General features: G+C 43.7%; 1 protein-coding gene across 3 annotated transcripts in view; it reads left to right on the forward strand.

Moving 5' to 3' along the window:
• The window catches only part of dlgap1a (discs, large (Drosophila) homolog-associated protein 1a), a 1,322,085-nt gene that overhangs the window by 1,045,428 nt on the left and 257,425 nt on the right, over window positions 1–19,232 (forward strand). For all 3 annotated transcript variants that reach the window (XM_085992777.1, XM_085992778.1, XM_085992779.1), the window contains one exon: window positions 2,195–3,222. In XM_085992777.1, coding sequence (XP_085848903.1) covers window positions 2,266–3,222 — 957 coding nt within the window. In that variant the 5' untranslated portion in view covers window positions 2,195–2,265. The remainder of the gene's footprint in view (window positions 1–2,194; window positions 3,223–19,232) is intronic.

A 19,232-nucleotide genomic window follows, 5' to 3' on the forward strand; every position in this document is an offset into this window, starting at 1 on the left:
TATGCTATTGGAGGGAGTCACAGCCCACACGGTGGTTCTCTTCCCCTCCAATGGGCGGAGGAGCCCTCCCCAGGAGATCAACGTAGCCTGGTTGCACATTGCACAGGAGGGCACAAGCAGGGATGTTGTCAGGAGGACCAGGCTGCAGTGGCACAAACCTTTCAATGATCTCAGTAGATCACGAAATGTTACTGCCAAGCCACACTCAACCTCATCCTGCTGTGCAACTCATCACATCCCCATCACTCTGCCTTCCCTACCCTACTCCTGCACATCTTTACTCAGACCACTTAACTTACACCTCCATCCATCCCTCTCTACATTATCACTTCCCCATCTCACTAGCCACCGCTCACACTCACCCTCATCCTAGTACAATCATACCAACTAACAACACACAAAGGTAGGCACTTGGGTGTTTTAGCCAATGTTCATGTGAAGTTTCTGTTAATGTGGTGTCAAACATTGAAACCTTTATTTTCAACACTTTGCGTTCTTGGACAGATCTGTGTGCACCTTTGGAAGTGGCTTAGTGAGTTGCAGTAAATGGTGAGACATAACGGTACACCCGCAATGGTGATGCTTTTGAAAGGAATGGCTTGGGCATTGTAGGGATGCTTTATGGTGTTGGTGTGGGGTGATGCTAACCTGGCGCATCATGTGGCAGCCTGGGTGTGCAGCATCAAGTGAAATAAATCTGGCTATGGTGAGGCTATCCCTGGCCTCCTGGGCAGCAATGTGGTCGGGTGCTGACGCCCTGTGTCCTGTGCAGCATCAGTTGATTGCAGAGAAGGTTGGTGTTGTTGTTGGTGCTGCTGGTGTGCCCAGTGATGCTGGAGTTGGGGCTGATCGTGGTGGGATTCTGAGGACCAAGTTGAGATAGTTTCAAGGGCACTGATGCTGATGTGATAGATGGCAGGTGAACTTGAGACGGCAGAAGCAATCTGTCAATGGTGAGAGAGGTTGTTCCAATGAGGTGACACTGGATAGAGAGTTTACTCCAAACACTTGCAACCTGCATAAAGCTCAATTTGTCTTCCAAATGCAGTAAGTAACAGCTTCTAACCTTGGAAAGTAAAGACCTATGAAATGGGAGCTTTTATAGCACATTTGCAGCTGTCAAGTTAGTAAATCATCCCATGCTGACACAACTCCCGACCTCCTTACCTGTCGTGATCCCCGAGCAGCGGGGAAGGCATTGGCGACCACTAAAAATCTAAAGGTGAGCTTAAAATAATGCTTAATTGCCTCTTAATAATCCAGCTAATGATCTAAATTGCCTCCCCCGCCGCTTGGTGTCGGGTCTGTTCCGCGCTGACAGACCTGACACCTGGGAGACTAGCGTGGAGGTGGGTTGACAGCAGGGTCCTGACCTGCTGTCAATCATTTCAAATTTCACAGCTGACCCACCTCCGATCCCGTCTTCTCAGCACCAGCAAAATTCCGGCCATTCTTGCTGGGTTGATGTCAAGAGATGTGGGTGACGAAGGAGGCTAAAGTGGATGTTAAACAAATGATAAGCAAGCATCTAAGTATCAGTCATATATTATAATTATATATTTACAGAACACAACCTGCAATTTAACTCTTCAAGTGGATACTGTGATAAAAAGAACACTAGTCTAAGAACTAAGCTAATCCTTTTTGAAAATAACATTGAAACAATGCATTGGCCACATTTTTCCTGGAGACTTGCAGCATTGTATGGCGCATCTATGTTGAAGGGTCCAATTTACAGCGTTACAATTTCCAGGAAATGATGGTGTAAGTGCCTTATGCCATGCCATATTTTCCTGGGTCTTTTTATACACATTCAGTGCACTGAGGAAAATTAGACCCAAATGGTCTTTGATAGCATCACTTCAACAATGGAGTGCTACTTTTCAAATGAACAATAACCATCTATTTATCTCTGTATACATGGGATTTTATTTTTTTTAAGAATTGGTTGTTAACCTGATTAACAAAATAATGCAAACTTTGTCAAAGAAAAGTATAGAAATAAGAACCAGGTGTCTGAGAGTTTTTAATTTTTAATACTATCAGTTTTTGATATGTGTTTTGGGGTCCAGAAAGTAGAAACTGTGTTTTCAAGAATTCAGTCACATTTCTTATTCTAGTACTACATTTTTAACCCAAAAAAGTATAATGGGAAATTATATTGCTGATTAGTTATTTCACTTTATAATTTTAGGGCTTTCTCAAGACTTCTCCTGATAATAACTACAGTTATTAAATGACTTGGGAAACATCTCAACCACAATAATGAAAGGGTTATCGAGCAGCCGAGGCCACCATCATGCAACCAACTGTGACCCTTCATATGATACACTGTTGCATCAACAGGAAAGGAAGCCATACATACTCAATCCAGTTGACTCCCACGCTGGAGATCATTCCTATTACACCCAGCGGAACTCCTTTCACTCAGAATGCTTGGTTCCATTCAACGACCAACTGTCCAGTAGCACTTTTCCCAGAAGACATTATAGTTCACAGCATGACCTCAAGGATGAATGTGCCCTGGTGCCTGTACCCTCATCCAATAAAACCAACCGCATCCCTGCCAACCTCCTGGACCAGTTTGAGAGACAACTTCCAATCCGTCGTGATGGTTTCCACACCTTGCAGTATAAACGGACAGCCTTGGAACACCGCAGTGAAAGTCCAGGAAGGATCCGCCACCTGGTCCATTCAGTGCAAAAGCTGTTTACTAAGTCACATTCTCTGGAAGGCCCTTCCAAAGGAAATATGAATGGCAGTAAAGCAAGTCCTGATGAGGTACATGCTATGAAACGTGGCAAGCGCAGCAAGAGCAAAGATAGGAAGTCAGAACTGAAGAACAAATCTAATATTTCCGGGTGGTGGAGCTCAGATGATAACTTGGACGGTGATGTATGCATTTATCATGGGCCAACAAATGTGATGACCATGGGTCGATGTCCTGACCGTTTAACATCCCAGTACTTCATGGAAGCTTATAACACTATCAGTGAGCAAACCTTAAAAACTTCTAGGAGCAATAATGACATGAAGTGCACAACTTGTGTAAATATCCCACTGAATGTTGACGCACAAATCATGAAGAAGAGCTCGTGGTCTTCAACGTTAACTGTGAGCCGAGCCCATGAAGTTTATCAGAAATCCTCGGTGAATCTTGATAATAAAGCTGTCATGAAATCGGAAACATGCCAGCAAGAACGTTCGTGCCAGTATCTCCAGGTATGCATCCAACACGTAGAAATGTCAGAGCATATTACTGCCGCAAAAATTGATTATACATTTAAAAGGTTTTTAATACAACAAGTGCAGTGGCCATGTTTTATGGACTGTGCTAGAAACACCACAACACTATTAGCACACCAAAACTGGAAAGATTCTGCTTTCCATTTATTACACTGGAAAGAGAAGTTTCTTTAAGAGGCACTGTTTTTACAAAAGGTCTTTGGCAAATTACATTTTATTTGTTTACAAACACACAACACAGTGACATAAATCACATGAAAATGCATCTTGGCACCTTTGCATGTGATGCCTTCATGAGATCCAAGATTGTGGGACTTGGCAATCACTACCAGCTGGCCCTCAATTAACCTTTTTTCCAGCTTCACCTTGTGTCACCTTGATGTATCGTTATTGCATGATCTTACATTCTGCAATATTAAATATTGTTTAGTTTTGATTTGCTCAGTTGTTTAATGGCTGTAAATTTCTTTAAAGTCCCTGTCCTTAAATCTCTTCAAACTACAGGTAATTCCCTATTCTTGGGATATTGCATTTTCTAACAGAACCTTTTGTCATCCATAATCTTAGATATTCTACTTACAATAGAATTTCCTGGAAAGTTTTGAAACAACCAGGATGTAAAAGTGGAGTTGCGGCAATTTTTTCCAGGGAATTCGCATGTAACTGATTTACTCTGATTTTACACTAAAACATTGTTACATGAAAATTTCCTTCATCATTTGTCACGTCTTCCAAAACCTCACTAAGCTCATTAACATAGTTCCGCGCCCATGCATAAAACCAGAGAACGCGAGTTTCCTGCATTTATGCCAGTTCTGAATTTAATCCCAAAATTTTAGGCATAGCTGGACCAGAAGTCACAATTTCTGGTGTTTTATAGTGATTTTTTTTTAATTCCTCCTTACTGAGATGCACCATCTTTTCTATATCTTTGAATGTTTTTTTATGACATCAGAATCTGATACATTGGCTCGGATTTTCCAGGGCCTATGACCATGTACGCGGTGCGTTTGCGGCCGTAAGTGCCTCACAGGTTCCGGGTTTGCACATGGGCTGCGCATGCACGAAAACCTGGAACTTGCGATCTGTCAAGAATCTTCTTGGCAGATCCTCCACACGCACAGGAAATGGACATCCGCTGGCAGAGATTTGGGCTATTTGCCCAACTGCTGTCCAGTGAATGCCCATGAAACTCTTACGCCTGGTAAAAAATTTTAAATCATTTTAACATTCAAAAACCTGTAAAATAAGTTTGTTATTTTTGGCCCCTTAAAAAATGTTTACATTTATTTTTCAAAAAATTAAATTTTTGTTTTAAATGTTTAATGACATTGTATTTTAATAAATGTTATACATGTAATGACTTTTTTTTAATTTCAAGGTTGTGTACATGTGTTTTTTGGGTGATTCCTATTAAGCTTATGGGGATTCCGTGTGTAAATGGAATCCCCATAAGTATAATGGGAATCCCCTTTCTGATTGGTTGGGCTGACCCACGTGATCCCAGGGACGCTTGCGAACCGCTTGCGTCCCTGGGATATGTGGGCCTTTATGCAGGCCTACGTGTAGAGACCCAGGAGCATGAGTCTCCATGGATCCAGGGCCATCAGGTAGGTCCGTAGATTTATTGCAGTTCAGAGGCATCCGCCCGCGGGAAGCCTCCGACCGCAAATTCAGGCCCATTAAAAAGAGTAAAGCTGCCATTATTGTCTTTTTTTAAACATGCTGTGCTTAATGTGCATAAATGATGGTTTGATGGCTTCAAACTTTAATCTCATAACATCAATAAGATGAAGATGGACTTAAAGAAGACTGATGGCATACGTTCAATGTTTTCCTCAGATCCAGATTTCCACTTGTTTTACATTGGTTTTTCTGTTCAGGCATTTGCTGATGAGATTATCAGGAAATTTCAGTGTAAATTGCCGTTGGCAAGATCAGCATAGAAATTTCAGTGTAAATCAGATCGAGGAAATTCCAGCCAAATATCTTTATTGACATCATTAGAAATAGCATGCCCAGGAGCAGCCCAGTACATGGGAGGGAGCCAACTAATACTGATCATTGTTACCCAATTATGGATATTACCATTACTACTGTTTAACTTTCATTTAGCTAATTAGTTATGCCTAACACTGACATCCTCAAAGCACTAGAATACATTTGTTAAGCCTTTCACAAACCCATGTGGCTCACATAAGAGAGCATTGAACAAGAACTGACAGAAACTTCATTCCTCCCACAGACATTCCACTTTATTAAAAAGATTCTACCCACATTATTTAACTTTTGGGGAAGGTTCTACCTGACCTGCAAGGTAAATTAAGCATACCTCTGGAATATCTATCTGACCTTAAATCCCACATTGTAAATTCCTAGGCCTAGAAATTCGGTAGGCTTAGCGCCGCTTTTGAGGCGCTAGAGGGCCTAGCGCCGGAGTTATGGCCAGTTTGGAAATTGAGTGGGTCCCTAAATCGGCGTTAGGCCGTTAGCGCTGCGCCGGCACCGATGACGTCATCGGTGTGCGCAGCGTCCCGGTTGCCATGGTAACCCGCCCGAACTCCGAAATTGACTTGCGGCCGCCTCGCCCGTGGCAGCCGCAAGCAACGTTCTGGCAGAGGTGCCTTACTGGACTTTGCGCCGGCGCATTAAAGGCCCCGCGGCGGCCGGCCGCTTTCCCGCCGGCCGCCTGGCCGCAGCTCCCTCCCCGGACTTCTCCACCCCCCCCCCCCCCCGGGACAGATGCAAGCCCGGCACTTGTCCGAGGTGCCGGGCTCATTTTTACAATGATTTTCGCGGGCCGCGGCCGGGTGCAGGCAGCTCCTCCTTAAGGGAAGGAGGAGGCCTGCACTTCCCGAACCTGCCGCACCGCAGCGGGCGCCGCAGCGCCGGAATAGCGCCGCAATTCAGCGCGTAGCGCCAGTTTTCAGGCGCAAACAGCTTTCAGCAGCGCCGGCAGCCGTTTGGGCGCAGAACTAGTGAATTTTTGGCCCGCCCAGCGCGACTTAGCTCCGGCACTAACTTCCGGCGCTAAAGCCGTCGCTGCGCCAAAACCCAATTTCTAGGCCCTAGTGCTTTTACTTTTACTGGAAATCTTTGAATTGTTGCCTTTATACTAGATTCTACTGTTTTATTCTGCCAGAAATGCCAGACTAGCAAGACTGTGGTTCACAGGATCATGCTTCTGATTTTTTCAAAAGACTACAGTGATCTCATACCACCGTTGTTCCCCAAGAACCTTGCAAAATTTCCAAAATAGACTCCTTACTTCTATCCCCATTTCTTGAGGCTAATACTTTATGAAAATTCTGGTGCTCCACTTTGCTAATGATCATTTCATAACGACTCACAATCTCCAATGGATCTCTCACTGCTTTATTTAGTTGCTTAGAAACACTATCGACATCATTAGTGAAAATTGTTGTGAAAAAAATTATTTAAAATCTGAAATACGTTTTACCCTTCTCCACCATCTTACTTCTTTCATTCTCCACAAGATCTATTTGTTCTTTTACACTTTTCTTCCTATGATGTACCATAACAACTTCACATTGCTGGAAACCATCATTGACTGAACAATAATTACATCCAAAAGCGTTTCCTTTTCCACTTCTGCTAATTCATTGTGGCACTTGTCATACCCCAGTAGAGTTGGACATCGCGCAATCCCAAGATATACCAGCCTATCTAGAAAAAGTGTACTTCATTAGCAGTTTCTTACATTTATCTACCTGCCATTTCTGATACCATCTGCTTAACTGGTCTAAATCTCTCTGATCTTGCATGTCTCCTTAATATTTGTGACTTACCACATATTTTATTACATCAACAGATTATGCAATATTACAAGCAATCTTCCCTAATTAAGTTATGAATAATGTGAACAGCAGGGGATTTACAACTGGGTGCCTAAAGCAGTGTTCTGCAGTGCTTGACTAGTCACTGCTTATAGACAAAGTTTTCTTCCCATTTATCATCACATTCTACTTCCAATTTTCAAACCAAATCTCAAACCAGCTCGTAATTTCCATTAATTCCATTAACCTTGTTTAAAAGTCTTGTGAAAATGTATTAAATCCTGTTTGAAAATTCAAGTAAATTATATTCACTGGATTTCCCTCATTATCAACGAAAAGGTCTAAAAAAAAGTAAATTATACCCCGTAGCTTAATGACAATGATCTCAACAACGTGCAAATTACACATCAGTACTTTACATGAATAACTTCCACAAGTCAAAATGGACCTCACTCTTTTCATCCTGCAAAAGGTTTGCTTCCCACACATAGGGGGAGAAATTGGGTGAGTAGCGCCACCTGTTAGCGCCTAAAGAGGCAGTCAGTGGCTGTAGCGCCACTGGCTGCGTCTCCCGCGATATTCAGTAGGGGCACTAATGGTGGCGTTAGGCATTTGCGCTGCGCCGCCACCGATGATGTCATCGGTGTGCGCAGCGCCCCATTCGTGCCCCGTTCGCGATATTTGGTAGCAAACACTGCAGTTGCGCCGCTCGCTACCCACGCCCGGTTCACAGGGCCTTACTGTGCCGGCAGCGGCGCAAGTTAAGGTGGAGGTGCGGGGCGGCCGCTTTTTCGGCGGCCGCCTGCCAGCACCTCCGTCCCCGGCCTCCTAACGCCCCCCCCCCCCGCGGCATTGCCGGCTGTTTCCCGAGAGCCCGGCACTTCTCCTTGGTGCCGGGCTCATTTGCCGACACTCGCGAGCGGGGATCGCGCTGTTGCAGGCACCTCCCCCTTAACAGTGGGAGGAAGGCCTGCAGTACCGCAGCGTGCCGTGCCGCAGCATGTGGCGTTGCGGCACGTTGCGCTGCGATAATCAGTTTCAGCGCCCTAAGAGGGACGCGGAGCGCCTCGAGCCTCGCCCCGTCTCCCTCGAGGGGCACTGAAAATAAATTTCTGGCGATCGGTATTACTCCGATCGCTGCGCTAAATCCTGCGCTCAGGCAACTTTTGCGCCACTTTGGCGCCCCAACCCAATTTCTAGGCCATAATGTCTTCCTTTTTTGGTTCAAAAGTGAAAATGTTATAAAAAACCTAAACATTCAACACCAGCCTAAAAAGAAAGACTTTCATGGCCACCAGAAGTCCCAAAGCGCTTTACAGCCAATGAAGTAATTTTGGAGTGTAGTCACTGTTGTAATGTTGGAAACGCGGCAGTCAATTTGCACACAGCAAGCTCCCACAAACAGCAATGCGATAATGACCAGATAATCTGTTTCAGTGATGTTGATGTTGAAAGCCAACAAATCCCCTGGACTGATGGTCTATATCCTAGGCTTTGAAAAGTGATGGCTACAGAGATAGTGGATGCATTCGTTTTGATCTTCCAGAATTCCCTAGATTCGAGAACAGTCCCCGTGGATTGGAAGGTAGCAAATGTAACCCTGCTATTAAAAAAAGGAGGGAGAAAACAGTGAACTATAGACCAGTTAGCCTGACATCTGTAGTAGGGAAAATGCTAGAATCTTATTAGGGACGTGGTAACAGGACACTTAGAAAATCATAATATAATTGGGCAGAGTCAACACTGATTTATGAAAGGGAAATCATGTTTTTTGAGGTTGTAACTAGCAGGGTAGATAAGGGGGAATCAGTGGATGTAGTACATTTGGATTTTCATAAAGCATTCAATAAGGTGCCACACAAGAGGTTATTACACAAAATTAGGGCTCATGGCATTGGGGGTAATATACTAGCATGGATTGAGGATTGGTTTATGGACAGAAAACAGAGAGTACGAATAAACGGGTCATTTTCAGGTTGGCAGGCTGTAACTAGTGGGGTACCACAAGGATCAGTGCTTGGGCCTCAGCTATTTACAATCTATATCAATGACTTAGATGAGGGGACTGAGTGTAATGTATCCAATTTTGCTGATGATACAAAGTCAGGTGGGAAAGTTATGAGGAGGATGAAAAGAGGGTGTAAAGGAATATAGACCAGGTTAAGTGAGTGGGCAAAAATATGGCCGATTAAATATAATGTGGAGAAATGTGAAGTTATGCACTTTGGTAGGAAAAATAGAAAAGCAGAATTTTTTTCAAATGGTGAGCGATTGGAAAATGTTGGTATTCAGAGGAACTTGGGTGTCCTTGTAAACGAATCATTGAAAGTTAACATGCAGGTACAGCAAGCAATTAGGAAAGCAAATGGTATGTTAGACTTTATTACAAAAGGATTGGGGTATAAGAGTAAATAAGTCTTACTGCAATTACATTAGGCCTTGGTGAGACCACACCTGGAGTATTGTGTACAGTTTTGGTCTCCTCACCTAAGGAAGGATATACTTGCCTGAGAAGGAGTGCAACAAAGGTTCATCAGACATATTCCTGGGACAGAGGGAATGTCCAATGAGGAGAAATTGAGGAGACTAGACCTATATTCCCTAGAATTTAGAAAAATGAGAGGTAGTCTTATTGAAACATAAAATGCTCACAGGGCTTGACAGCTTAGATGCTGGGAGGATGTTTCCCCTGGCTGGGGAGTCTAGAACTAGTGATCACAGTCTCTGAATAAGGGCTCGACCATTTAGGACTAAGATGAGGAGAAATTTCTTCACTTAGAGGGTGGTGAATCTTTGGAATTCTCTACCCCAGAGGGCTATGGAGGATCAGTCATTGAGTATATTCAAGACAGAGATCGATAGATTTTTGGATACTAAGGGAATCAAGGGATATGGGGATAGTGCAGGAAGGTGGAGTTGAGGTAGAAGATCAGCCATGATCTTATTGAATGACAGAGCGAGCTCGAAGGGCCGAATGGCCTACTTCTGCTCCTATTTCTTATGTTCTTACGGAAACTTGTCAAGCTATTCACACACAAAAAATTGGGAGAAAGTTTAAAATGTAACACAGAACAAGCTGAATGTTTAAACTTCAACAGCTGTTTTGCTTTCATCCACAAACTATAGAAAATCCTGATCAAACATTCCCTAAGCAACCACAGCCAATGAATAAAACAGTCACTGCGGTCAAAGACATGAGAACAGAACCAATGGGGATAATATTAACCACAGAAAATGGGTAGGATGTTCAAATTTAAAAAATCTCAAACCCAACCACTTCTGGTTTTTACGGAGGTCGGACAGGCAACCAATCCACTCCCAGGAGCTGGGTTGGCCATTTAGCCGAGAATATGAATTAAACAAGTACCTTAGCTGGTGCAACTCCCTCATTCAGTAAATAGAGCATTGCATAGTAGAAGCTCCAACAAATTAACCTCTGCAGTGGGAAGCTCTGATTCATTTTCCAACAAAATATCTCAACTCATTTCGACATGAAAAAAGCATAAAGCATGTAAGTGACTGAGTCTCGGTGGATTACTAGAAAATAGACCACTTGCAAATCAGATCTCATATTCAGTTTGGTTGTGTATAGAAGGAAAAATAAATGCAAGCAGAGCCACAGGAAGTGGAAGGCAAAGAAATCAAGGGTGTAAATCAAACAGGGCTACAGTAAATAATAATTCTAAAAGGACTAAGTGTGTTAAAAAAACAAGCCTGAAGGCTTTGTGTCTTAGTGCGAGGAGCATTCATAATAAGGTGGATGAATTAGCTGCGCAAATAGATGTAAACAGATATGATGTAATTGGAATTATGGAGACATGGCTTCAGGGTGACCAAGGCTGGGAATTCAACATCCAGGGGTATTCAATATTCAGGCAGGACAGGCAAAAAGGAAAAGGAGGTGGGGTAGCATTGCTGGTTAAAGAGGAGATTAACACAATAGTAAGGAAGGGTATTAGCTGTGATGATGTGGAATCTGTATGGGTAGAGTAGAAAAATACCAAGGGGCAGAAAACATTAGTGGGAGTTGTATACAGACCCCCAAACAGTAATGCTGAGGTTGGGGATGGCATTAAATGGGAAATTAGAGACGCGTGCAACAAGGGCACAGCAGCTTTCATGGGTGACATTAATCTACATATAGATTGGGCTAACCAAATTAGCAACAATACTGTGGAGGATGAATTCCTAGAGTGTATACGGGATGGTTTCCTGGACCAATATGTCGAGGAACCAACTAGAGATCAGGCCATTATGTAATGGGTATTATGTAATGAGAAAGGATTAATTAGCAATCTTGTTGTGCGAGGCCCCTTGGGGAGGAGTGATCATAATATGATAGAACTCTTCATTAAGATGGAGAGTGAAGTAGTTGACTCAGAGACTAGGGTCCTTAATTTAAATAAAGGAAACTACGATGATATGAGGCGCGAGTTGGCTAGGATGGATTGGGGAACGTTACTTAAAGGGTTGATGGTGGATAGGCAATGGCAAACATTTAAAGATCGCATGGATGAACAACAGAATTTGTTCATCACTGTTTGGCATAAAAATAAAACAAAAAAGGTGACTCAACCGTGGCTAACAAGGGAAATTAGGGATAGCATAAGATCCAAGGATAGGACATACAAACTGGCCAGAAAAAGCAGCAAACCTGAGAATTGGGAGCAGTTTAGGATTCAGCAAAGGAGGACAAAGGGATTAATTAAGAGGGGGAAATAGAATATGAGAGTAAGCTTGCAGGGAACATAAAAACTGACTGTAAAAGCTTCTATAGATATGTGAAGAGAAAAAGATTGGTGAAGTCAAGCGTAGGTCCCTTGCAGTCAGAATCAGGGGAATTTATAATGGGGAACAAAGAAATGGCAGACCAATTAAATACATACTTTGGTTCTGTCTTCACAAAGGAGGACACAAATAACCTTCCAGAGATGTCGGGGAACATAGGGTCTAATGAGAGGGTGGAATTGAATGAAATCAGTATTTGTAGGGAAATGGTGTTAGGGAAATTGACGGCATTGAAGGCCGATAAATCCCCAGGGCCTGATAATCTACATCCTAGGGTACTTAGGGAAGTGGCCCTAGAAATAGTAGATGCATTGCTGGTCATCTTCCAAAATTCTATAGACTCTGGAATCGTTCCCATGGATTGGAGGGTAGCTAATGTAACCCCACTATTTAAAAAAGGTGGTAGAGAGAAAACGGGGAATTATAGACCGGTATGCCTGACATCGGTAGTGGGGAAAATGCTAGAGTCCATTATAAAAGATGTAATAGCAGAGCACTTGGAAAACAGTGACAGGATCGGACAAAGTCAGCATGGATTTACAAAAGGTAAATCATGCTTGACTAATCTACTGGAATTTTTTGAGGATGTAACTGGTAGAATAGATAAGGGAGAACCAGTGGATGTGGTGTATTTGGACTTTCAGAAGGCTTTCGATAAGGTCCCGCATAAGAGATTGGCATGCAAAGTTAAAGCACATGGGATTGGGGGTAAGGTACTGACTTGGACAGAGAACTGGTTGGCAGACAGGAAGCAAAGAGTTGGAATAAACGGGTCTTTTTCCGAGTGGCAGGCAATGACTAGTGGGGTACCGCAGGAATCGGTGCTAGGACCCCAGCTATTCACAATATATATTAATGATCTAGACGAGGGAACTAGATGTAACATCTGCAAGTTTGCAGATGACACAAAGCTGGGTGGGCGTGTGTGCTGTGAGGAGGATGCAGAGAAACTCCAGTATGATTTGGACAGGTTGGGTGATTGGGCAGATGCATGACAGATGCAGTATAATGTGGATAAATGTGAGGTTATCCACTTTGGTGGTAAAAACAGGAAGGCAGATTATTATCTGAACGGCAATAGATTGGGAAAAGGGGAAGTGCAACGAGACCTGGGTGTCCTTGTGCATCAGTCACTGAAGGCAAGCATGCAGGTGCAGCAGGCGGTTAAGAAGGCAAATGGTATTTTGGCCTTCATAGCGAGAGGATTCGAGTACTGGAGCAAGGATGTCGTTCTGCAGTTGTACAGGACCATGGTGAGACCACACCTTGAGTATTGTGTAGTTTTGGTCGCCTTATCTGAGGAAGGATGTTCTTGCCATGGAGGGAGTGCAGCGAAGATTCACCAGACTGATACCTGGGATGGCAGGAATGACGTATGAAGAGAGATTGGGTCGATTAGACTTATATTCGCTAGAGTTTAGAAGAATGAGAGGGGATCTCATTGAAACTTATAAAATTCTAACAGGACTAGACAGACTAGATGCAGGAAGGATGCTCCCGATGGCGGGGGAGTCCAGAACCAGGGGTCACAGTCTAAGGATAAGGGGTAAGCCATTTAGGACTGAGATGAGGAGGAATTTCTTCACCCAGAGAGTGGTAAACCTGTGGAATTCTCTACCACACAAGGCAGTTGAGGCCAACTTATTAAATATATTCAAGAAGGAGTTAGATATAGTTCTTAAGGCTAAAGGGATCAAGGGATATAGGGAGAAAGCAGGGACAGGGTACTGAATTTGGATGATCAGCCACGATCTCATTAAATGGCGGAACAGGCTCGAGGGGCCGAATGTTTCTATGTTTCTAAGTAATAAAACCAGCCTTTGTGGCTTTTCATGGAAGAATGATGGTCCTAATAGGATTGTTATACTCATGATTTCTCTTTAATGCTGGTGTTCAGGAGTTTTGTGTTGTGATATCTCTTGGTGTATTTTTCAGTGGCCCACTGAGTCCTGTGATGATTTCCTTTTGTATTTTTCTCCCCTGACTGCATACTTGAGTTCCAGACACAATTCCACACACTTTTCATGATGCCTCTGCTTGCGTAGCAGTGAATGCATCAATGGTATCCCACTCAACATCTTTAAATTATGTATGTAATACAATTTATGTTCCACCAATAAATAGCGTACACTTATGCTGAAAATAACAGCGTGTGCGTAAAACTAACTGTATTAGTGCTGGAGTTTAAAAAAACAATTATTCCCTTGGTTTACTTGTCAAAAATTATGTCACTTATATGTACGTGGTAGATAGCAACACAACAACTCCACAATGACAAATAGTTTTGGCCCACGGAAATTTCTCCTTGAGTTTTCAAATGATTTGGCTAGAAGTAGCCAGTGGGTTTATTCAATTTAGTAAACACAAATTCGAAGCAGCCTTACTTTCAAATTAAGAATGTTACATAGATTTACATAGAATATATGGTACAGAAACAGGCCATTCAGTCCAACCAGTCCATGCAGGCATTTATGCTCCACTCGAGCCTCCTCCCGTCTTTCCTCATCTAACTCTATCAGCATAACTCTCTATTCCCTTCTCCCTTATATGCTTATCGAGCTTCCCCTTATATGCATCTATATACGACAAAGAATGTTGCTTTTCTTTGAGAATAAATGAAACTATAGGTTGTCAGACATGCTTGACCCACAGGTCTGAAGGATGAGAGCGGAACATACCATCACAAAACTGCTTTGAAGTCTACACTCAAAAATTGATCCATTTAAAAATGTAAATTGCATATTTATTTCACAAAAGAAGTTGCTCACTATAGCGTTCATATTTTCTCTACATGCCAATGTCAAAGAGATGTAATCTTTCCAAGAATATTACACTTCCATGAAAAACCACAAAGGTTGGTTTATTATTGCATTTACATTTCCTTACTGTACCCAACCAGCCAAAAATAAATTGAAATACCACAGAATTCTTACATGAGCTTTTGAAGAAAAGAGGCATTTTGTGAAACTGATTTACACTGTGTGAAAATTTCCAGGTGTGAAAAATGAGCTGGAAGTTATTGACCTGGTATAAGCAGCTGGTCTCTGAAATTGCTTCTGTGATGTGAAGCCCGAGATTAGGTTCTCTTGTTTTGTTTTATTTCAATTGTCTCCCCTCTTCCTGGTCTCTGTGGCACAGACCTGTACATTAACCACTAAACCGCCAGGCAAGCTCAAGCTAAGAAACCATGGTTATCTTGTCCGTTCACACCATTACTGAATGGAGGAAAGGCATCTGCATATGTACTGAGACACAAAAACAGGGCTTTGCTCTGTGGCGCCTGACTGCAGATGGAATTTTCAATAACTAATAATGAGTTCTTTACAGTCACTGGGAATGAAAAGAACAGTGCTGTATCTAACCTGCAGGATTTTTTATAAATGTTAAAATTTAACATTTAAGAACCCTGCTGTATACTGACTACGATTACAGCTATTACATGGGAATACATCTGCCAAGTAGAGTTATTGCCCTAATGGAGTCATACTGTACTCCAGCTCTTGTTTTCGAACACTGACAAAAACTGCTCCACTCCAACACAAGGAGTGGGATTTTCTGCCCCAGTGCTCCAATCACTCCCCTCCCACCCATTCGTCAGCCTGCTTCAGGACCTACCTGAGGGCCACTGCCAGAAACTCAGTGGCACAAAATCCCATTCCAATTCACCAGCGGACTGCCTGGGGACACCAGCTGGCGTCCACAGCTTGCTGGTCTCATTTAAATGAGGTCAAAGGTCCAATATCGAGTGTGACTCGGGTCTACCCGTTTTGGCACAGGGATCGTTCCCTGCACCCAGTTCACACCAGCTGTCGCCTCTGGTGCCCTAAATAACTGCCAAGCTGTTGTAAAAGTACAATGTAGATGTTTAAAGTCTGCTCTCAAAATTAATCTATTTTATCTTCTCTGATGTGCACAGTTGGTAGCTGCCACGCTTTTGACAGTGTGATAGATCACATCCAATAATGAGAGCAGCACAAAACAAAGCCGGTGTTGCAGGAGGATGTTTTATAAGTTTAATTTCACAGGCTAAAACTAGAACACCAAGCACTTAGCTATCAGTAAACAAAGATATATTTCCTCTGACACGCAGACTCTTGCATCAGTATTTGAATTTTATCTACCTCAGAACACACTGACTCTTTAAATATTGCTTAAATAATTGTTTGTTGCAGAAAATACATTTAAATCTAATTAAGAACCTGATGTATTGATTTCAGTTCATTTTGCAGCTCAAGCCAGGTGTCAGCCTTGGCTCAGTGGTAGCACTCTTACTTCTGAGTCAGAAGGTTGTGGGTTCTAGCCCAACTCCAGAGATTTGAATGTAAGCTGACACTTCAGTGCAGTACTGAGGGAGTGCTGCGCTGTTAGCGGTGCCGTCATTCGGATGAGATGGTAAAATGTCTGCCCTCTCAGTTGGATGTAAACGATCCTATGATACTATTCAAAGAAGACCAGAGGAGTTCTCCTGGTGACCTGGCTAGCAGTTATCCTTCGACTAGCATCATTGAAAAAAAACCTGATTATCTGGTCATTATTTAATTGCTGTTTGTGGGGCCTTGCTGTATGCAAATTGGCTGCTGTGTTTTCCTACACTATAACAGTGGCTACACTTCAAAAATATTTCATTGGCTGCAAAGTGCTTTGGGATGTCCTAAAATTGTGAAAGGTGGTACAGAAATGCAAGTTCTTTCTTTGAGTGAAGTTGACATAGCCTTCTTGGTTTTAAAAAAGGAAATTATTACAGAGCCAACTGCAACATTGAAATATGCAGCATAGTACAACTTGCAGATTGGATGGTAGAGTAGGTAGGCACTGGACTTGGGATTGAATCCAGCCCATACAAATGGGATGTGAACACCCTTTCAGTTTTAAGTTTGTTCAGTGTCAATCCAGTTCCCCATGGGTATGGGCCAACAGCTGAAACATGCCTATAGTTTAGCACGAATTGTGGGTTTGTGTGCAAGTGCCATGTTTCAGAGTAGGTAGATTTAGGGCCCATAATTTCCTTTGGTTTTCTGGCACTATGCCAACGTGAATTTGTAAATAAGGTTTCCGCCACATTTCCAACCAAGTTACAGTAATACAGCGACAGAAAGCCTGAGGAAGCCTGCACTCGCTCCAGATATTTAGATGAGCCAGATCATGGTGTCAATCGGCGTACAACGCTGATTTGACGAATGACCTGCCATTTTGGACGTCACCACTCCTTTTACTGCCCTCTCCAAATCATGACCAGCTGAGCATGTGTTCAGCAGCAGGAAGGACCCCCAACCAACGCTATTTAAAGGGATCATTAACAACTTGCAGCTGACTTGCTTTTTCATTTCTACTGGCTCTGTGTAAGTTTGTGCAACTGTTTGGAGCTTTCTAGAGTTATTTAAAGTTGCTGAGGTGACAGGGAGTGGTGCTGCAAGTGGAGAACGTCTTGCTTCTCATTTAAAGGGTTCTGCTCAGACCACTTGCTCCCAACCATGGGGGCTCTACTTGCACTCCCCCTCGCACTGGAGGCAGCGAAGAAGAGGAGAAGATGCTCGCAGAGGGAGGAGAAGGAGGGACAGGAGGGCTCTCAGCAGGAGTCCTTACCCACCTAGGGTCTGTCGAGAGCACTTTTCCTACCTGCACTTAAGCCAGGAGCAGTGTATTAGGAGGCTCCACCTTACCAAGGAGGTGGTCACAGTACTCTGCCACATCCTGCAACCAGACTTGCAGCCTCAGAGCGGAGCAACCATGACGCTGCCAGTGGCCCTCAAGGTCACAGTGGCCTTCAATTTCTTCACCACTGGATCCTTCCAGTCTGGAGCTGGGGACATAGTTAACATCTTCCAGTTCGCCATCCATCGCTGCATCTGGGAGGTCACAGAGGCTCTCTACTCCAGGAGAAGGGATTTCATTGTCTTCTCTCTGAGCAGAGAGAAGCAGGAGGAGTATGCATGTGGTTTTGCCAAGATATCGGGCTTCCCCATGGTGCAGGGCACTATCAACTGTACACACGTGGCTCTGCGGGTGCCACATACCAATCCTGAGATGTTCCGTAACTGCAAAGACTCACTTAATGTGCAGTTGGTGTGTGACCACGCCAAGATGGTGAATGCCTGGTATCCTGACAGCAGTCATGATGCCTGTAGTGTATGTACCTTTAAGAGCCCCTGCGTACTGTAATACCGGTAGTGACAACTCGGGTATATAAGCCTGTATAGTGTCTTGTATCTTTTAGTTCACCTCCAGACTTTGTTCAGTAGACACCTGTTAAACCAACTCCTGCATTCCATGTCTCCATTAACACACGGATACAACAGTGGCGACAAATTGGAAACGGACTTAGCTGCAATTCGGCAGCATCTCAAGGAGATCGATTCCTCAGACGAAGGTCGAAGAAAAAAAAAAACTGTGGTTTCACCAGCTAGCCGGGCTGGTGGCAGGTAACCACAGAAACCACAGAAACCCCACAGTGCAGATAGAGGCCATTTCGGCCCATCGAGCCTGCACCGACACATATCCCACCCGATCCCCGTAACCCCTACACCAACACATATCCCACCCTATCCCCGTAACCCCACGTATTTAATCCCCCTGACACTAAGGGTCAATTTTATCATAGCCAATCAACCTAACCTGCACATCTTTGGACTAATCCTTCCTGGGCGGCGGGCTGGGGCTCGATCGGGTGGCTCTGCAGTGGGGCCAAGCAGCGAGTCGGAAGGCGGAGGCGCAGGGAAGAAAGGAAAGCGCGGGAGGCACCATTTTTGATTTTCAGGATGCCCAAGACTGGCAATATTACTGCTTTCGATAGTGATATAGAGGATTGGACCACATATGTGGAAAGAGTGGAGGTATATTGCACAGCGAATGAAGTAGAGGATGATAAAAAGGCATCGGTACTTCTAAATCTGATGGGCGCAAGGACATACGGGCTGTTACGAAACTTAATCACTCCAGCCAAACCGATGGACAAGAATTTTAAGGAGATTGTTGATACCCTACAGGAGCACTTAAACCCAACACCGCTGCTGATAGCGGAACGATTCAAATTCTTCAGGAGGAATCAGCACAAGAATGAAAGTAACGCTGATTACCTCACCGAATTAAGAAAGCTGTCAAAGCACTGCCAATTCGGGGCAGGACTGGCAGATTCTCTACGAGACAAATTCGTCTGCGGTCTCCTAAGTGAAGGAACACAGAAAAGGCTACTTTCTGAGAAAGATTTGACACTGGACAAGGCTTTCAGTGTGGCATACGAAGCAGCAGCAAGAGGAGCTGCAGAGATACAGCAAAAGCCACAGGACTTCGGCACCCATGAAATGACACGGGGTTTCGAGAGATGTTATCGCTGCGGCAGATCCACCCATGACCAGAGGGACTGCTGGTTCAAGGACAAAGCATGCAGACAATGCGGAAAGATGG

Source organism: Somniosus microcephalus, chromosome 7 (genome assembly GCF_052327205.1).
Source record: "Somniosus microcephalus isolate GS21.2 chromosome 7, FLI_Smic_1.0, whole genome shotgun sequence".
Lineage (NCBI taxonomy): Eukaryota > Metazoa > Chordata > Chondrichthyes > Squaliformes > Somniosidae > Somniosus > Somniosus microcephalus.